The 20,628-nt window shown below is 36.0% G+C and overlaps 2 protein-coding genes across 7 annotated transcripts in view; both read right to left on the minus strand.

Annotated features, from left to right (window-relative positions):
- Positions 1 to 325: 325 nt before the first annotated feature.
- LOC135681691 (synaptosomal-associated protein 25) lies at positions 326 to 8,611 on the minus strand. Its single transcript, XM_065196270.2, has 8 exons — positions 8,452 to 8,611; positions 5,526 to 5,629; positions 4,978 to 5,019; positions 4,496 to 4,662; positions 3,942 to 4,079; positions 2,888 to 2,932; positions 1,895 to 1,994; positions 326 to 851 (listed from the first exon to the last, which is right to left on the minus strand). Exons 2-8 carry the CDS (start codon positions 5,598 to 5,600, stop codon positions 783 to 785), a joined length of 636 nt encoding a protein of 211 aa, XP_065052342.2. The 5' UTR covers positions 5,601 to 5,629; positions 8,452 to 8,611; the 3' UTR covers positions 326 to 782.
- A 1,075-nt stretch (positions 8,612 to 9,686) lies between these two features.
- The window catches only part of LOC135681686 (SUMO-activating enzyme subunit 1), a 39,043-nt gene continuing 28,101 nt past the window's right edge, over positions 9,687 to 20,628 (minus strand). For 3 of the 6 annotated variants that reach the window (XR_010515629.2, XR_016144485.1, XM_065196262.2), the window contains one exon: positions 9,687 to 11,984. Coding sequence is in view for 2 of the 6 variants with exons in the window: in XM_065196262.2 (XP_065052334.2) it covers position 11,984 (1 nt within the window). In the remaining 4 variants the exon portion in view is untranslated. Of the gene's footprint in view, positions 11,989 to 20,628 lie in introns of all 6 variants that reach the window. The other 3 variants (XR_016144487.1, XR_016144486.1, XM_089111925.1) reach the window with 1 other exon arrangement.

Consider the following 20,628-nt stretch of genomic DNA (forward strand, 5'->3'; position numbering starts at 1 on the left):
ATTTCATTGTGTTAGAGCCCAAGCCCATTTCCACTTGTTATCATGCCAAGCCTCAAACACGAAAACCCATTTACACGCGAGCCTCCCCAATGTCCTCCATAATTCGAATATTCGTTAACTCGTTAACGTTAATTCGAATATTCGTTAACGTTAATTCGAAATTTTCGTCGTACCCCTGGAGGTGCGAGTCATAGGGATTCTCGAGCCATGGGTGAAAACGAAGAGAAATATAATAACATTTATGATAATCTTTCGTATTTATACAGGTTTATTTGTTCAGTGAGTAAGTTGTTGTTATCAACCAAAGATCTGTAAATCGCAGTGATACCGAAATTGTCGACTACAATAAAAACAAGTTTATCTAAATAATTTATTTTATTAGAAAAAACTACATAATTAAGAAAACCATACTTGTAGCTACGCAAAGGGCTAGCCTTCTTTGTGAAATTACCTAGACGGACAGGCAAATCGATTATATAATTATTGTCCTATCCAAATACTGTGTACTTAAATCCGGTGTTTGCGGTGCTTGCAACAACACCCAGCTTTAGATAAATGTAGACCGAAGAAAGGAAAAAATTAGGATATCTATGTTCCTGTTATTGTAGCTGATTAAATCATTAATAATTATTCCCTGACAGTTTAAATTCGAATACTGCAAAAATAATCACTTGATACATATATACATATCTTGAGAAAATTGCGATTGTGATTAGGAAAAGGCTTTAGACATAACTCGCTCAAGTAATTGAATGAAAAACTTGAAAAATTACGGAAGGATGTCATGCATTCTTTAGAATCTTTCTGGCCCTCACATTTGCACCCTCGATGCGAGCTTCATTTGCATTCGTCTGCAGAAAGAGAAAATATTTAGACATCATGCTTTTGGTACAGCCAGCGTGAACAGAAATTTTTTTTACACAGTCTAAAAAAGTACATTTTACAAGAAAAAGATTACAAAAACGATGCCAATGGGAGCATGTTGGGCATGGCTACCCATTGACCTTAACAAAAAACAATACAGTAGCACCAAAGGCTATACCAAAATCCTGTTTAGTCTGTGCGGATAACTTGAAAAGAAGATAAAAACTAGGACAAGATTTTGGTGTAGTCTTTAGTGCTGATTCTACAGTACTATACATTTAATGCTAATAGATAGATAGATAGATAGATAGACAGATAAACAGCCTATTCGGGCACAAAACAAGTTTCTTCAATGGCACACCACATAATAATGGAGCTATATACAGTTCTAAACTGATGACGTCATAAAGGTACTTTAATTCAGTGATTTTGATTGGGATCATATAACGTGAAAGAGCATTATAAATTATATCTAAATATGCGAAATCATTTGAATGATTTGGATATTGGCTGAGATATGGCCGCAACAGCACAGCCGTATTCATTCACGCAGACCTAATCAAACCCCTGTAATTTGGTCTTTGTTCATAACTTTGAGAACCGAGCCAAAATGAAAGTAATCTGGCTGCAAACTTCCAACTTTTCATTGTCTATATCTCACCAAATTATGTACATATTTAACCGGCTTTCCCTATTTTCCCTATTTTGTGAAGTTCCTGATCAAGTTTATGTGGTCTAAAGTCAATTATAAAATTAATACTCTATGACATCACAGTTTAGAGCCCCATAGCAAATTGCCAAGCTGCTCATGTATAGCCTGGATTCTAGAAAGACCGAAACTGCATCTAGGAAATGATTCCACGAACTATCAAGAAGCCAAGCTACCGAAAGATTTGAGTTTTTAACTGCAAAAAGTATATAAAAAATTATCTTAGAAGACAGGATATTAAATGCATTAAGATATGGTGTTAAATTGACAATGGAAGAGGACTACACAACTTAAAGTGCTAACGAAATAGAAAAGACAAACCTTATCTGTAATTCTGTCAATCTGCCTGTTCTGCTTATCTAGTTCTGTTCCCATGTCAACGGCCATTGCTTTCAAATTTCCAACAATTCCAGAAACTTGCCTGAAAATATGAAGAAACTCCCTCTTCACTTCCCGCGATGATATTTTCTGTGGCCCGTGCTAAGTCAATCAAGTTTACAAAAATTAAGTCCATGACTTATGTCTATAGTGTGCCATTCCTGCCTATGCAATCTAATCGTTAGGCGTACTTATTTGATTTGAAAGTAGACCTTTTCCCTTATGAAGCTGAACAAGTAGAAGCTACCAGTCTAGTACATAATTTGAATAAACTTTCTGCAACCAAAAATATAGCATTTTTTATTGGTACCTTTTTCATTTATCTATTTGTGTAATTTTTTACATAATTTTTCATGTTCAATACAAAATTTGCCGAAAATTTGCATATAGCCCGCCTACACAGGAAGTTTTTGTATGTGGCCCACCTCAAAAATAAACTTGGACACCCCTGACTTGTATTGATAGAAAATATGGAATGCGTGGAATGGAGCTGGTTGAGTATGTATGAACTTTGATCTGCAATCAATATTTTGAAAAAAAGGCTTTGAGAATTGTGGGAAAGCTTATATTAATAACCTAACTGAGCAATTTTTTGGAAAACAGCGCTAGGTAAAGACTCTGGTAACCATAAAAGAACAAACACTGATGTTCAATTTTGTTGACTAACATGACCTTGTAAGTCTAAATCGGCTTTTGAAAAACACAGGAGGGCTGGGACAGGGCCAGCAAATATTCCTCTTGAACATCAGAAGGTTCCCATTGTCGTTTCAATTGTCATCATTACATGGTTACCACAAGAAAAGAGATATACATGGTCCCATACATACCTAGCAAAAACTAGAAAAAATTGGAAAACGTAGCTCACTATAGAATGCTTGCTTGTTGTAGAATAAATTATGATATGTGTTGAAAATATCAAAAATTACTATACATTACCCTAAATTTTCATCCATTTCATCCTCTCGTGCATCATTTGTTACTCTAATAAATAAAGAAAGAATTAGCTGCGAATCCTCTTACAAGTTTCTACAGACAAGGCTTTATAATTAGATCCAAATCAAATCCACTGGCCACAAGGCCACGGCTACGGTTCCTCTGAACATGCTTGAGCTTGAACACTTACACAATCAGCACTCAATTGCTGTCAATTATTTTTATAGATCGTTGCAACATAAAAAGAAATAGATCATTGAAAAATTTTGTTTGATCTTGACTTCACCAAAACGTAAATCGTTAGCATTCCATCAAGGGTCTATATAAATATCATTTTCTTCGTCTTTGTCATATCCATTCTACTCTCCATCCTCTTCATAAACAAGGTGCTTATTTACTTTAACAGTAAAGACCCTCATTTGAGGGGAGACTTATGAATTGTGTAGCTGCTTTGAGGGGGGACACACTCGAGTGGGACCACCATTCGAAGAGGGCGCTCATACGAGAATTCACGGTATGTATGACATTTTTGTTTCCTGATTTAGTCAATGATTTAATAATGACTTTTGCTTTAAAAAAGTCTCAAAATGAATAAACCTTTACTATTTCTAGGATGAAAATGCAAAAGCAGAAGCAAATTTCCACGAAACATTTGTAGGTAATCAGTTGGTTTCTGCTGTTTATAATATTGTTGATGAATCTATTGTTTTTGTATTATATTGATGGCATTACAAGATATATACAATGCTGCTGACTAGCTGTTATGACGCTGATGCACTGCTATTACGAGCATGAATTTCCAGAAATCGTGTTTAGAAAGCAGCAGCCAGCTCTTAACTTCCTGGCAAAGACATTGCTGGACACAATATCATCCCAAAGTTAGTAATTTCCAGGGCAGTTTCCAGGATCGATTCAACAATTTTGCCCGGCTAAAAAACTCTTAACATCATCAATAATGTATTCAAAAAGGGACTTCATGAAAGACTTCATGTAGATCTAGATTGATGTAAGTTTGCTCTGGAAAAGTTTCATGCAAAAAGGGGATAAATCAACCAACCTTTGAATGTATCCTCCTTGAGCTGGTGCATCTCCTCTATGGCCACCATTTATGTTCCCCTTTGCATCTGATCGTCTGTCATCATCTTTTCTCCCATATGCTCTCTTATATTCTTCAGTTTTCTCAAAGTTCTTTTTCCTAAGAGTAGATTCGCATTATTCACATTGACTTTATTCAAAACTCAAAAAGAATTGTTGTTCAATGACACCCTTTTCATACTAGTGTCATAATTTCACCAACAAACACTGTTTTCCATAACATTTGAAGATCAAATCAAGTTATTTCTAGGAACATTATCTACCATTATCTTGCTACAAATAGAAAAGGAAGTTCCAACCGATTTCAATCATTCTTGATAAGACGCCTTTGCCTGTTCAAACACTAATATGCCTTGCTTTTTCATTCTTGATCAATACCAAAATATTCATTTTGCCATCACCTTTAAAAATATAAGCTTGATCTACAAGTGCATATGGCTAAATGTACACTCAAAGCCAATGTGGTACAGGTTGAAAAAAAAGCGCATTTCATCTAAGGCCAAAACCATCATTTACCTTCTACAACTACATATGCAGAGGCCACAAAACTTCTCAAGGCCAGTCAAATTCTTCTCTGCTTCTTTCATATCTGTGTTGATGTTATCCAGCGTCTGGTCAATTCTGTCGAGCTTTTCACCTTGCTCATCAAGCTCAACCAGTGTCTTGATCCCAACATCTTGGGTCTACACAAGAGAGCAAGAATAGAAGCATTTAGCAAACTCTGAAAATCACTAATAATTGCAGACTTTGAAGAATGGCAGCTTGCTACTTATTCATCAATGCAGGGAAATCAATGTGATATCCTTTATTCATAGAAAATTTCTGAGAGACAAAGTAGTCCAGGACCAATGGCCCTATGCACCTGTAATTTTAGAAAACACAACAAATTAACTTTTACAGAGCCAAACTTTAGAAGTAACGATACCAAACAAATGCTGATTAGCACTAGTCATACCTAACAAAAATTAAGGCAAAATTTGAAATTCAAAGGGACAGACCTCTTCTGCAGTTCTCAGAATTCTTCTTGTGCTTTCAAGTGACTGCAAGAAAAATATCAAAGTGAAGAACCTGGCTGATATCACATTAGCATAAATCTACTACTAGACAAGACTCTTCTAGAGCATTTAACTTTTTGCAATGCTAGCACAAAGCCATAAACAAATGCAAACTCAAATTTATGCATGAAGCACTTTACATCCACTCTCAGTTTAACTAACAAATGACAAAGAAACAAAACAAGGCCCCAGCACCCAGCAGCATTGATGATTTCGTAAATTATCTAAGCAGTAATTCTATTCTTATATTTTGGAACTCCAGATAAAAGATTTTTCTGTTGTTCATATTTTACAAATATCTAATTACATGTAAGTATGAACAAATGTAATGAACAATTTAAAAAGCACACCAGCAAAGACAATACAAAATTGTAGAAAATGAACTTATGGGAAACAATCAAGCTTCACTTTATTTATATAATTCATATCATGGAGTAAAAATCTTTATTAAACTGACATTTTCTTGTCAAAAAGTGAACATGGATTCTAACCTCATCTGTGATTTCATCAGCTTTCCTCTGCATTCTTTGCAGCTCCATCCGCATGCGATCTTCTTCTGACATCATCTTGATTTCTTTTATATTCTACCTGGATTCTGAAATTGTTGAAATTGAGTTGTCGTGTATATTGATTATGCCAACAACCATAAAGACAAAAACTTTTAACATGAATAAGGACTTCTATAATATTATTTAGGAGACTGTCTGACAGATTAGTACTATAAGGAAACTATACTGGTCATGTGCTCATGTTTTTCTGATTGGTCTGTTTTGATCCATAACGGGGTATATATTTACCTTCTTGATCTTTTTTACCTTTATTATGAAGTTTTATATTCTGGCAAAAACTTAAAGTCACATTGTTAAATGTTTGTTTTTTATCAAGACAAGTTTAAATAAGCAAAAAGATAGGGGGATTCTGCATTCTGTGTATAATTTATATACACATTTTGGCCTAGACCAAAAATTAAGCCTAATCCAAAGGTGAAGACATTTTTCCTCAGATGAATTTTGATATAATTAAAAATCTTACAAAAAAGATTAATAACAAATTGACCTGCAAATTTGACAGAGTAAATCATAGAGATAACAGTAGATCATAACAATAGCTAAAACAATAACAATAACATTATAAATGATAGACCGAAATTGCATTAAGTACTGCTTAAGAAAGACTGCTCTAGGTATTGCTTCAAAAACCATAAAGAAGACCAAAAGACCTAGTAAAAACTTCTGATGTACACCAAACTTCAGCATTGAAAGTTTATAAAACTCTGTTATTGGTGCTAAATTTATTGTTGTTGTTACTATACATGGTTACACCGTTTCTCTTGCCAATCATCTGAACAAAGTTTTCTTAATAGCCCACAAGAAAATGTAATTCAGGGCTCTATCTGATACCTTTTCTATTTCTACATACTACTTATTTCATTGACTTGCACTAAAATTGCATCCATTACTTCTCTCCCGGTCATAAAACCAAACTGTAATGGATCTTAGGCTGGAATTCTTGAGATGTCTTGCCTAAAAACACTCTTGAAGATTTTGATAATGCACTCCAGTATTAAACTCTACATACACAATACGTTCTTCTCAATGGTTTGTTGAGTGGGAAAATGAATTGAACATGCCACTAAAGTAATTCTGTTTACCTTCAATTTTTGAGGCAGATTAAACATCTACCAAACAATGTCCACAAGTCCTCAATTAAAGCGCATTTCTACAGAGCTTCTTATGTTGAATGTTGCTTAGTGAAATATTTAGTTCAATTGTAAATGGTTGTCATCCTCAAGGGCATAGGCCAAGCAAGCAGAATGGGCAATTGCACAGAAACTTGAAACATTTGAATGCTGGTAAGCAAGTTCAGTTGATATTTTCAAAATCTTTTTTTACATGCAGAAAACAACATAGATCCAGTAAGAAAAGATGTTGCTTGATAGTTGCACCATGATAATTGCATCTTATTTGTTTACATATGGAGCACATATACATTAATTCTTTATAAGAAACAATGTTAGATCTTGAGTACTCCAATTTCTTAATGTTTTAGGAAATTCCAATAACTAAGTGTTTCTTAAGAGTTTCTTAGCTATCATGTCATTAATTTTAACATTTGGGGTCCTATGTTTACAGGGGCTGTGTCACGGCCAAACTTGCACTTTGGATAATGGCAGAAGTTGCTCCGGTATTTTAAATGCTGGATAAATTTTATTTTCTAAGTTTATTTACCGAACATGGAATGGACATTTAATTTCTACATTGGTTCCAATAATTGATACAAAATGTGTAAAGCAATTGTATTAGGTCAAGGAAATGAAGCGTCATTCCAACAATAGTGTTGATATTTCATTTCTCTTGGTGGATTTTGATAAAATAAGACACAATCAACAAAGGAATTATTTCAAAGTTATCCTGTAAGTGTTAAAAAATGTTTTTGTTCATTATTACATCAGTAAGATAGGTTTTTATGTTATTTGTTTTTACAACTCCTGCAAGTTGCTGTTATCCTAGTTGTAAATGTGGCCTCTGTTTTTTCAAATGCTTGCGGTATTTCTGTCAGGAGAATCAATCCTTTCTAATGCTGAATTTAGTTCAAGTATTCTCTGTGATTAGGTGTTATGCCACCTAGCCATTATTCATATTTATGAAAATTTAATACTTAGGATGCAATATAAGGGTGCCTACATTCTGTTTTGCTTTTTTGATAAATAGCAAAACTTTATCTTTAAACAATAAATTTTCTATCATTTATTGTCATGTTGAATTTATTGCTGACTTGTCTGTGTGCACTGGATCTTCACATATGTGTGAAAACATACCATATTTTCTAAATAGACGGATTTCTAAGTGTTTTTCTCGACAAAATGCATTTTTGTTATGGTGTACAAAACCGAGGAGAAAAGCACAACGCTTTGCAGTCTAAGAAAATAAAAGCAAATTAATTCACTACAAACTTTTATCATATTTGTGAACAATTAGTGCTTGGTAAGGAAACTATGGGTTGTGGAACAGCTAAAAGTTTAGTTTCAGTGCATAACTTTATTTGATACCGACGTCTATTTTGGACAAAATCTGACCCTACTGCAGTGTGCAACGCTTGCTTGCCAACAACTAGAAGACCAATATTTGCTCGCTATTTGTTAGCTTGACGAATATTTTTACAGATTCAAAATTTGATTCACACAGTTGTTATTTTATGAAGATTTATGTGTAACTTGCACCCAAACTTAGGGATTGTCCCTATAAATGTTCGCTGGGGATCGCCGACAATAAAAGTTTTAGTTAGGCCTAGGCCCAGTAAGAACAAGGGGCCTCAGTGCAGGAATCGAGTGTGCAAACCAGTAAAATTGTGTGGAAAAACCTGAATTTGCAGAGAAATCAGCTGAATTAATACAAGGTAGAGCTGATTTAAACTTACCACTTATTTGTTTCTTTTAACCGAGCACCTTTGTTTCGCTTTGGGAAGTATTTCACGGCGACATCCGAGAGGTGCCTCACCCTGAGAAGCCGGTCGGATAAAATGACTGCAGCCGCTTAGAAGGAGTGTAGTCAGGTTACAAGGCAAACAATTAATACTTTTTAGACTGAAATTAAAATATCGAAAGAATGAAATGTCTGATCGACACAAAAACTTTGCATTTATTTATAAATTGCAAACAATTTTACATGATTGAATTAATACGATTAATGCAATGGAAAATTACAATTTAAGTTCCTGCATACATTATAATAATTACTGTCTCCGACAGGTTTGAAAAATTTCGTTTTTATTTGATTAGAAAACAGCGAAATGTTGTTCTGCTTACTATTCATGCCTTTACCTTGACTTGAAGTGTTTTAAATTTGCTTTGGAAATTGAAAAGAAAGCAGGTTTCAGGATGAGCTTGTTATTTTATCAACACTTAACCGTTTTTAATCCTTTAAATTTCTTATCTTCTGGCTTCAAACCTAACTGTAGGTTTTAAATCAAACCTAACTGAAGCTTTGCTACTTATTTAAGCTTTTATCGTGTTTCTTGGCCTGGTCACAGACCATCAACGCTTTCCTTTTGGTGACACGGGCTAGTGTCTTAATGTGACAGCTTTTCTTATAGTTCTGGACGAAATATCATCACTTTGTTTTTCTACAAAAAAACTTTCTATTGACATAAAAGGTTCTTGTTTCTTTCAAATAAAACAAACAAAAATACTTTTTTATAGAAATGATAAAACTTTGCCGGTTGGAATCTGTGTAGCATGAGCGTAAACAGTAAAATTGAGGAAGTGTAAAGAGAAAAAGGCGATTTTATTACAGTGTTCTGACCAGGGGCGTACCTTGACAATTTGGAGTAGGGGGGGGGGGGGGGGTGTAAACGGGTGAATTTACCGACCAAAATTCAGCTCTTGCTAGTCAATGTATACACACAAATATACTGTATAAATCAAGATGCGCATCTACCGACAATCCATAACATTTACCGACCATCCGTAAAATTTACCGACCAACGTTCCAAAAGTACCATCCCCCACACACCCCCGGTAGGTACGCCCTTGGTTTTGACTTACCTAGTATTTGAAGACAATGTACGTTTTTAAAAATTTACCATTTTTAGCTGGCGGACCAAAGTTTAGATTCTCGATTCTTTATGATAGCAAAGACAATGTATTTTGCAGATTTTCATTCACATTTAATGATACAATACATATCAGTGAATTATATTATAAAACAAAATTACTTTTTTACAATACGAAGGCCTCACAAGAAGGAATAATATTGAAGTTCAATAATTTGGAAAGAAGAAATTTGTCTTTTTTAATACAAATAAACAAAAAAATTTTCCTTGCTGCTTAAAAGGAAAAATCGTCGTGTGCTTAGAGTCACGTTACCACTGACAATAGCGCTATAAAACAAGCTCTAGGGAGTGACGAAAAGTTTTTTTGGAAATGGCATGTTGTAATTAAAAGCGAACGACATATTAACGATCGAATAGTAACTACTGAGCAATGAAATCTGGAAACATAACCGTAGGAGGGGAGGGGGTTAGGAGCTGCAGCACCTTAGAATATTTAAAATTGTATACTTAGGGCCTGTCTCAGAGGTGGCGCCAGAAATCTTCCGACAGAGGGGCTGGAGCTTCCTAAAATGACTAAAATAAGCAGCTTTCGTACGTTATTTTGTCAAATTTGCTCCGACAATAACCTAAAATTTCCTCCGATGGGGGGGGGGGGGGCTAGATACTTCCGACGGAGGGGCTGTTGCCCCCACTAGCGCCACCACTGGCCTGTCTATATGGAGAAAATCATCCCACCTTCCAGCCTATGAGCTGAAGGGTGAGATCCCATTTTCTATAGAGTCTTTTGCGTTTTTTTGCCTTGCGTTTATATGGAAAACAAGCCAGCTCGGTTAAGTGAGATCTCACTGCATGAGAGGTGGGATCTCACTGACAGGGGATGAATTTTTCCATATAAACGCTGATAGGTGAGATGAGGCTGGAAGATGGGATGAAATCTTCATATAAACACGATGAAATTTCGTCCAACTTGTTCCCTATATAGAGTTGGAAGTTGGGAAAGAATCTGCATGTAAACATTCGATGATTTCGCCCCACCTGTCAAGTTATGGGTTGAGAGGTGGAATAAATTTGCTCATATGATTAACCAAAAATTCTCGTCGCTCCTCGTATGCTAGTGAATATTGCAGTATTCCAGCAACATTGAAAAGCATGAAATCGAAATTTATCAATAGGGACAAAAAGGATGAAGGGAAGGGTATTGCTTTATACAGAAAGGCTTACCGTTGAAAAAATGCAGACGCTCGTAGAATCGTTGTCAAGGAAAAAATACTCTAAAGACCGAGAATGAAGAGCCAAAGCAACATTACGTCTCATAAAAGTCTTATAAAGGTTTGTAAATACATAAGCAGAAATATAGCTACGCATCTACAAGATCTCTCAGAAGTCAATCAAGTTTTTTGAGCCTTTGAAGGAGGAAACCAAGACTTTAGTTCATCATTCAGCAAGCCTTTATCTTCCTGCCTTACTAACAGTGCTGCTAAAAGCCACTGAAATGTCCCGTATATACTGCAACTGCAAAGGCATATCCAAGCATACAGATTCGACCAGACACGCTATCAAAAATACAGTAAATATTGCATCAATTTCTAGTTTGATTGAACTTACTCGATTCTTTCGTAGAGTAAAACTGATAACAAACTTTCGTCTCGACATTAAATTATTGCCACAGTTAACAGCATTCACTTGTTAGGTATACTGCTTCCAGCTAGATCACCATATAACTATTCAGAAGAAGCTTTTGTGGCAAGTAACAAAAAACTCTTGTGTACAAATACCCGTTATAGCTACTTCGACTGGTATCAACTTGTGTGGCTTATTTGAAACCTTTAAGCCAGGCCATTACTTTCATGACCGATTTTGGGTCAGGTATCACCATAAGCGGCACCTGAATCTTATCTGACCAGCAATGGCATTTGCGAATTTTACGAACTTTCTTCATGATAACCCTTTCCTTTCGTTTCGGGCAGTTCAAGACGACTGTAGTCCAAATCATCGATGCTGGCTGGCATTGCACACAGAGGGCCTTGCGTGGCTTAACGTCCTTGCTATCTTCTGGCACATACGCAGATTTGCACATGCCGTAGCACATTTTGTTGACAATCGGCTTTGAAATACAACCAGGATGAGATATGACCTGCTTGATAAATTTCCCGCGACAAAACTGACGCTGTGGGTTGTAGTCATTGATGAATTTTTCAAGGAACTCATCACTAGTTTTCAGGTCCTCTGGTCGCAATGCGGAACGCGACCTACGTCTAGCGTAAGTGTCCGTAATAGAAATAATAAGAATAAACTCTACATACAACGAAAACAGCAAAAGCGAGTTTGTAAACAAACGCGACATCTTGATCTTGCCTCGATATCACTATTCCAAGAAGATTCGAAGAGTTAGCTGAAATCTATCTGGAAAAAAGGAGACGAATTAATAAAATAACAGATATACTGCATATTCCACTAAGCCTTGAAAGAATATAGTAAACTAATTATCAATTTAGTACTTAATAACAATGGTTCTCTTTACTGTTGTGCTGGGTTGCCATTTGACCGTTTTGACGGCTAAATACCCGAATTCCAGCCATTTTTTCAAAACCCTTGGCTGTTGAAAATTGATTTGGTCGTAGAAGAAAAAGTTTGCTGGGTTTTGACCATACATTGCCACAAAAATACAAAGAAAACGACAATCTTTGCAAAGACAACGTTCAACATTTTGCTACGCATAATCTGAAATTGCAAATGACGAAGCCTTGTAAGGCTATACATATAAGACGGTGTTTTTTTTAAATTTATTGGATCAGCCAAACATATCGAGACTGGATGTATACGAAATAGACAGTGTTTGGTCAGCAATGATACAACGGAACAACCAACTAAAAATGATTTTGCACCATTCTTTCAGTTCCAAAGACTACTTCCTAGGAGGGGGGATGGGTTAAAGGGGGAGATTCCAAGTGAATCTTGACTTTTGGAAAGTGACATGGGCATGGCTGTAAATATGAGCTAATATCTCAACAAAAACACAAATAGAAGTATCAATTCAAAATTTTTCCCAAAAGGATATGAATTCTGTGGTGCTAATTTTAGTGACCTTTGGCAGGAAAAAATCTTCTCCCCTCCAAAGTTCTCCTTGCAACCACCAAGTAAAAACTCTTTTTGTGTTTTGCCTAATTAAAACTCCATAAATAAAACAGTGCATCATCAAACAAGGAAGGTGAAAAGCTGACAAAAATATCTAGATTCAAAGCGATGTAATTTCTTACCAAGATCGTCATTTAGCTGCTTTTAGGGACCCTCGGTGAATAAAAGCCGTCGGTATATTTGATAGATATAATGGGCTTGTACGAAAAAGGACAGAACAATCTTTGCGGCAAAACTAATGACAAACCATTTGCAAGAAATAGAACGGTAGTTAGAACTTGCAATAACTGTACTTGTTTCAAATAGCGGTATAGAAATTTTTGCTATGACGTAAGCAGTTGTAATATCATGGCATCGACCGTGACGTTCTCGTACTTCCGACAAGATGTATTGGCACCTTCACTACTCTTAGTGACAACAAAACAAATAAGGTGAATAGTATTCTAAGAAAAATGGAATAGTGATCAGAAAAAAGTTGACTTGGATTTTTAAAATAGGGTTAAGCTCGAGGAATTAAGACATGCGATGTACGAAAAATATTATCGTTTTGACTGGTTAGGGGCTTATTGTCTGGGAGGCGGTTAGGAACCGGTTCACCGGGGCAGAAGCTTGCCAATAAATAAGAGACTTTACGTCAAGTCTTTATTGAAAAACCTCTGGTGCAACAGATACGAATTCAATTCCAACCTGGGTTCTGACCCAAAAATTTTACGATTCCATCTCGCTTACCGATATACCAAGACCTTGGAGAATTCATTATGCCTAGAAATTCAATTCGTCGCACCAAGCTTAAAACGTGTACACTTTGCAATATACTGCTCATTTCTATGAACGAGATAACAAATGTAACAAAATGAATAAAAATAAAAATAAAAATACATAGCAACCTACTCAACAGGAAATCTTCTAAGACCTCGATCACGCTACGGAACCAAATTTTGCAGAAACCTTGGTTTAGTTTCGCAGTTTGTGGAGACTATTGCAACCCACTTCGTGACTGCATCACGGACTAGTACTGAGTACTGAGTGCTTGTTGCTCCCTATTTTCAACACATTCCCATAAACTTTTAACGGAAATAACTAACTGTCTGCTGCTACGTAGATACGAACACTGATTCACGGTAAAACGGAAAAACAAGTCGTCTCTTTTGAATAATTAAACAGGAGAGCGTCATGTTTCGGAGGTAAAAACTCTGCATTTTACAGCAAGTTAATTTCACAAACAAAACTAATAGTTCGAAGTTGCTTAGAATATACAGTGATTGTGTTTGCTTGAGATTTCAATGAGAATGTAACAAATTTCTGTCTAAAAAGTCACGTCTGATCTCATATTGGCAAGGTTCCATGTCGTGACATTCAAAGTGATTTTGCTTTTCAGACAGTTGTGCTGGCGCTCTAGTGGTGACGTTTGAGTTGGCATTGGCGTAAGGGGTGGTTTGGCGTAAGCGGGCGTTAATGAAAAGATTGGCGTTAGTGTAGGTTGGCGGTTGCACTGATTTATTGACATTGAAAACCGGTCACAAAGAGGGGAAAATCAGCTTTAACAATACCAGAGGATTTATAAAGCCACAGTCAGAAACTTAGGCCGTTCCAAAGCTGATTAATTGGGCCCCTTTGAGTAATTTAATATTTTATATATTTTAATTCTAAACGACAAACTGCAGGCTTAAGAAACTTGCAGCGCGAGGCTAAGATAATCACTATTAAAAAATGATGCATATGTTGATGATAATTATGTTTAGCATTTATGATGGTATTTAGTGGCGTGGCAAAGAGGAGGGGAGGGGAGGGCTACAACGAGGCGGGACAACTGTCTTTACTTTTGTCTGATTTCTTAACAAATTGTATCTTCGTATGTTGATTTTAAAAACTACAAATATATCAAGGTTTACTTGTCATTAATGCCAAGAATTCTTTCGGGAGATTGTCTCTATGCCAATGTAAAAGGAAGCATCCCACTAGCACGCCAGAGCCGGGGAGTTGGGGAGGGGAGCTTTGGGGGCTCTAGCCCCCTCACTTTTCGCCGGAGTATCATATCAAGGAGCCCATGAATACCACATCAGTTCGGCCATGATTTTGATGATTATGGTAGAAATGATGACAATGGGCCACCGTGAAGGGGGGCCGAAATGAACTAAATATTGACATGGCAAAATATTTTCAAAGAGAAAAGCTCATTTTGTTTGGCGTTAAACTGAAATGAGCATTACGGTTTTCCTGGGAGGATTAATTGTTTTTTTATATCTTGACCTTGGCTTGTTTTTCTTCTACAGTGCTGCATTAATATCATTGAACTCATTAGGACTAGAAAAAACAGATAATTTCCCGAAGACGATAAACAATGGTTTCAAGGAAACAATATCCATAGCAACGTGTCCGACATATGACCACAGACATCGAGTAAGAAATGTGTACCAAATTTATTTATAGATATAATACTTCAAGATACAAAGATATAAATAGATATATAAGAAAAAAATGAGAGTTTTGAAAAACTTCCTGCACTATAACTAGTTTGAAATTTGAAAAAAAACTAGAATGAGGAGTAGATCTACAGCTAAAATCAACTGGAAGTCGCGTAAAAATAGGTTTTATTTGAAACCAGGAAACGCATGTCGACCGTCACAGATTCAAACTTTGAGGAGGCCAATATAGATTTTTTTAAAAAATTTCATACTTCGGTATTGTTTAAAATGCCAGTGAATCTCTTTTAACTGCTAGAATATGTTCGAAAATTTGCGTCAAATGCAATACGAATTTCAATGGAATAAATCTGGAAGGGGCAACGAGCCCAGTCCCCTTACAAGTCCCCTTCTAAGAAACCGTCTCTCCCCAGTCTCTGGCCTATAAAGCTATTTCCGGTCAAGTCAATGTGGTTATAAGAACAATTTTATAAGAAGCCTCAAAATTGGTCAAAAGTTAAGAACAGATTACTGTAAAATGCAAATTTGAAAAACGTTTTATTTAAAAAACGACGACTTCCAGCCATGTGTGGGTGCTTTTTCGGTGAATATTCCAATTTGTCAGCAAGTTAAGGCTGTCTCACTCACTTTGTTGGCAAATGAGGCCTGAACACCTCCCTAGAGCGAAGAAGCTAGCAATAGTACTGCTTACACCCTCTTAATTTAAGAACAAATTAAGAACAATCTAGCCTCAGATTTTCGAAAAGATTAATAACAGCCAGCCTGGACTTAAATTTACTGGTTACTACACTCTTAATTTAAAAGAGTGTAGCCCTAAGAAATCGCACGTACACACAAGATCAAAACAGAATAACGGAGAATTAGAAAAACAAAAGACTGTGGTCGTTACAATTTTTTGTTGGTTGCACTCAGTTGAAAATACGCGGTAAAAGAAAGTCAAATATGTTCTCAGAGAAAGAATTCGTTGGGAATTACACTTACTTCTTGATATATATGAAATTTTCGTAAATTGAAGGCAATTACACAGAATTCAATTGCCAATTTGTCGCAGAAAGTTACAACAATTATCGAAAGAGCAACACAATTTAGAACTATGAAAACGTAAGTTTGTTTGGAACTTTAAAGCAGTGGCATTGTGCAACTTGGCGCAAAAATTATCTGGTTTGGTAAGAAGAATAATAACATAATAGGCAACTACCAAACCTGTTCTCCAGCAGCTACCAACTTCTCACAAGATGAAAACACGCTCACGATATACATGCAAAAGCTGTAACAATTTTTGACTCATCTCTTGAATGCTTTCAAACAAAATCCTAGAGTTATTAAGTATTTCATTTGCTCGGTTCTAAGCCTCATAATATCAGATGAGCTTAAGAGAAGTCATTATGAATGAAAGTAAACCGCCGCATTAGCTAGATGCTTTGTAAATAGATCGTTACGGATACTGATCAAAAAATGGCCTGACTGCTATTTGGAATATTAACATCCATGTTCGCGCGACAATTACGAGAAAAAATTCACACGTACAGGGTTGAATGTGATTCATTATCTTAACTGGTACAAAAGGCATCAGTGGCTCTTTTTGTTATAACCTCGAGGGTTTTCTCAGGATTGCAAAAGAATACCGAATCATTAGAGCTGCATTCGCCCCGAATTCAAAACAACAGCGATAATTTTCTTATGACACCCAGACAGTATAATTTCATGTCTTCTTCTGATAAATGACGGAGAAACGCTATGGGCAAGGGTTGATACACATAGCAGTTTACTGTGCTCAGGTTATTCAAGAAAGCTAGAAGTTTACTGCTTCCTTATGGAGATACGGGCAAATGTTGCCTAAAACCTAACGAGTACGCGGCATCTTGTCGGAAAGCTGCCGGCAAATCTTTCTTTGCTTTACAATCAAAATCAATTGTCTCATCCAATTTTATGTGAATTCCAGGATTTGTAACAGATTGCTTTTCAAATTCACCCAAGAAGATTAAAATCGGCACAGGGAAACTTCACAAGCAATGAGAGTTGTGCAAATACCTTAGCAGATATGGGATCAGTGAAAAGACAAAAGATTCTTACTGAAGGAGAAGATTGGGCATATATCAACTTTTAAAAATACTTTAACACTTATTATTACAAATAAAACGCGCGCAGTCGTGAGCCGCAAGAGTAGTGCCCAGACCTCAATTGCTGACAAAGTGGGCGAGTCATCTTTTATATGCCGACAGGCTTGAAAATGCGTCGCATAAGTTTTTCTAATTGGCTAAAATTCCCCGTCTTTGCAACGGATAACGGATCGTCATTTTATACACACTCCCATAAGCACGGCAAAGAGTACTCCCAAACCACGAATTTTTAATTGGTCATTTTTAGGAACGACCCGCCTTAATTCCACACCTAACTTAAGAAAAGTGGTGGGCGTTATTAAAAATATTGCGCCGCTTTTAAACGATAGCTGTGTACTGAATAGATGAATATTCTTAGTTGAATAAGAGCGGTATGTCGAAATAAGAAATGCCGCTTATCTTTAGATTGAAAGCTTGTATCCAACAGGCAAACGACAGAAACGCTAGAAGCGCAGCAGGGCAGGGGGCGGAGGGGGGGGAAGCACCAAGAAAAATGGGCCAACAAAAAGCAAGGTAAAAAGCAAATAGCTTAATTTATCCAGGCAAAGGCGCAGCAGCTCCCCTGCGCCTCTGTTTTCCGGCGTCACTTGGCCGGCAAAATTGCGTCTGACGAAGCAATTCCCTAACAGCAACATCGACCCTGATGATTGACTGCAGTGCATTGAATCTAAATGAATCGATTTGTGCATGAACCTTTCGAGAGAAAGCGACCTTTCGATCAAACCTGAGCCTTTGCTAAATGCCATAAACTGGGTAAATATTTCGAAATTCTAGCAAAGGCATCTAGTCGTTGCTCAAGAACATTCAAACATGAAAAAACACGAAGAGCGTAGTGCTTTCAATGTGCAAATTAAGGCCTTGCAGAAGATCCGTCATCAGCTTTGCAAGGAATTCTTCAAGGAAGTATCTTACTCAATCATCATGTCATTTCACTTCAATCAATCTCTCATTTAAACAGGTGTTTGGAATCGTGAAGCAAGATGATACGAATGACATTTATTTGCTAGGATAAGCTTTCTAGACAACGTTATCTCGTATATTTTGTTTAAATCATACAATGGGTCATATATTATACTTAGTTAGATAATCTTGAGGACAGTCGTACGATGATTATAAAAACGATAGCTATGCATTGACGGAAATCAGTCCAGTGCAAAATAGAAGGACGAAATAAAAGTTCAGCTTTCCTACTTTCCTATCAAGAAATCATTCAAAAAACTCGATGAGAGTGATTAGGAAAATTTCTGCGATCAGAATTCGTCGTTATAGGTGACAAATGGATCAGAAATGATGATTGATAATTAATGATAACGATATAAATTGTGATCATGATAGCAATAACGATATAAGCATTGACGATAGTTGTAATTATGCATATGACTATGAAAATTCTGAAAATAATAATGATCATGATTATTATGATGAAGCTATGACGATTCTAATGATAGGGATGATTATTACGTTGCTACTCCTGGGAACATAGCATCAAGAGGGAATCAAGTTGAACAGTTGATCCCACTTTTCCACCTGGACTCTGGTACATCGGACAAAGCACTGGCCGCTTGTTTTAAAATCAAAAGGATTCGATTTGGGTATACTGATGGATCCAGATTGATTCTAAGACTAGACTAAAAAACACTACAACTAAAAGTAACGGTCATATTCTAATTAGTATATCAAATGATACTGCAGACTACAGTTATAAGGTTCTGAAATTCAATATTCGAATATAAATTCAAATTCTTTTAGAAAATGCTCTGTTTAAAAGTACTGTTTTTTCAAAAATCGAGGAGACCTCGTGAACGTGATACGCTCATAAATTTAAAATACAACTCAGCCTAAAATCAAAGAACTTGGGGATCGGAGAGTCGAATTGCAATACTAGCATATCAAATGTTAGTTAACCAAACTAATTGAGAAATTCCAAAGAAACGTTTCTTTCTAAGTAAAGGAAACATGAGCAAAGAAATGATAATAATTGATTGTAAAGAAGAAAATATCACAAAAATGAATTTAATATGATGGTGGAACAATACATCGATAAGATAAATTATATATAAATAATGTGAAAAACTATGAAAATTTAATGGAGATGTTTCGTTACTTTTTGTGGTCATAATCCTTGATTACTCACCAAAGATCACAGCTTATTGAAACCGCCCTCGCATTATCGATTCCAGGAAAAACTGTGCGCAATTGCAAGCGAATTTGTTCTTATACCAATAACAAGCATTTAATTATGCATGAGTTTTGATCAGCGATATACGCGTCACCATGGCAATGGTATCAAGTAAATTTCGCTAACAAACCAATAACCCAAGGCGGTTTGTATTGTAGCAAAGAATTCAAAAACCACATGCAAGCCAGATAAATTAGCAAACCGAATTCAATAAAGAAGAAAAACTCAAAGACGGTGGCATTTGGTGACAGATGCACATTCTCTTTATAAACTTTTGCATATCAGCGTTATCTCTTCATGGGTGTGCCTTGCTTCATCTCCCGCCAATTCTTTCGATTGATTCGTCACACAAACAAGTCAAAAAGGACTTCTGCTTGTCAAACATCTTAATTACATCAAAAGGAATTTTCTCGATGACACATCAGTCAATGAAAATAAAGCCAGACAGCAACTTAATATAAATAATTCTAATTAACTACTTTCTTTCATCACTTCTTCCAAAGTTAACCTTTTTTCTTCATGCAGTTTTTCACTTTGAAAACTATTCATTAGACCATGTTGCCTTGGTTTAAGTCGTTATAACAACTAAGGCGAGTTTATTTAAGATTTACTGCAGATAAACATTTCATTAAACCTAATCAAAAATACAGCTACAGAAAGCATGGAAGTTTAAGCACTGGAAGTTGACGGGAGCCATAGATTGTAGAGGTTTTAGTTCTTTATACGATAAAATCAGTAAACAAATGGAATAAAAATAAGAAAATAATAGCTTTCGTAACTGTCAGGGAAGGGTTCACTGGTCCCGCCATGCATTGCTTTACAAAAAGAATTTATAAAGAGAAGCCACACAGCACTTCTTAATGCTAGAAATAATACTACGGAATAAGAAATTATAAATAGTAAAAAAAGTTGACACAAACATTTATATCATTCACGTAACAAGGTCAGAGAAGATGCAAAAGCAGAACGCTTAACAGTATTTAAAGGTTTGATATTAATGTTGAAGTACGTTTGTTAAAGGAAATACAATTGTTATAATGTTATAAGGGTGAGCTTACCCCATGAATATCGCAGTACACAATCACAGTTGTTGCTTATTTTGGTGGGATTTTCACCTACGTATCGAATAGGTAAGGCTTTTCTACGTGAAATATTAAGGACAGGCATTGTCTGGATGTCTCGATTT

This window comes from Rhopilema esculentum, chromosome 12 (genome assembly GCF_057945365.1).
Source record: "Rhopilema esculentum isolate cy_ngs chromosome 12, ASM5794536v1, whole genome shotgun sequence".
In the NCBI taxonomy this organism is placed as follows: Eukaryota; Metazoa; Cnidaria; class Scyphozoa; order Rhizostomeae; family Rhizostomatidae; genus Rhopilema; species Rhopilema esculentum.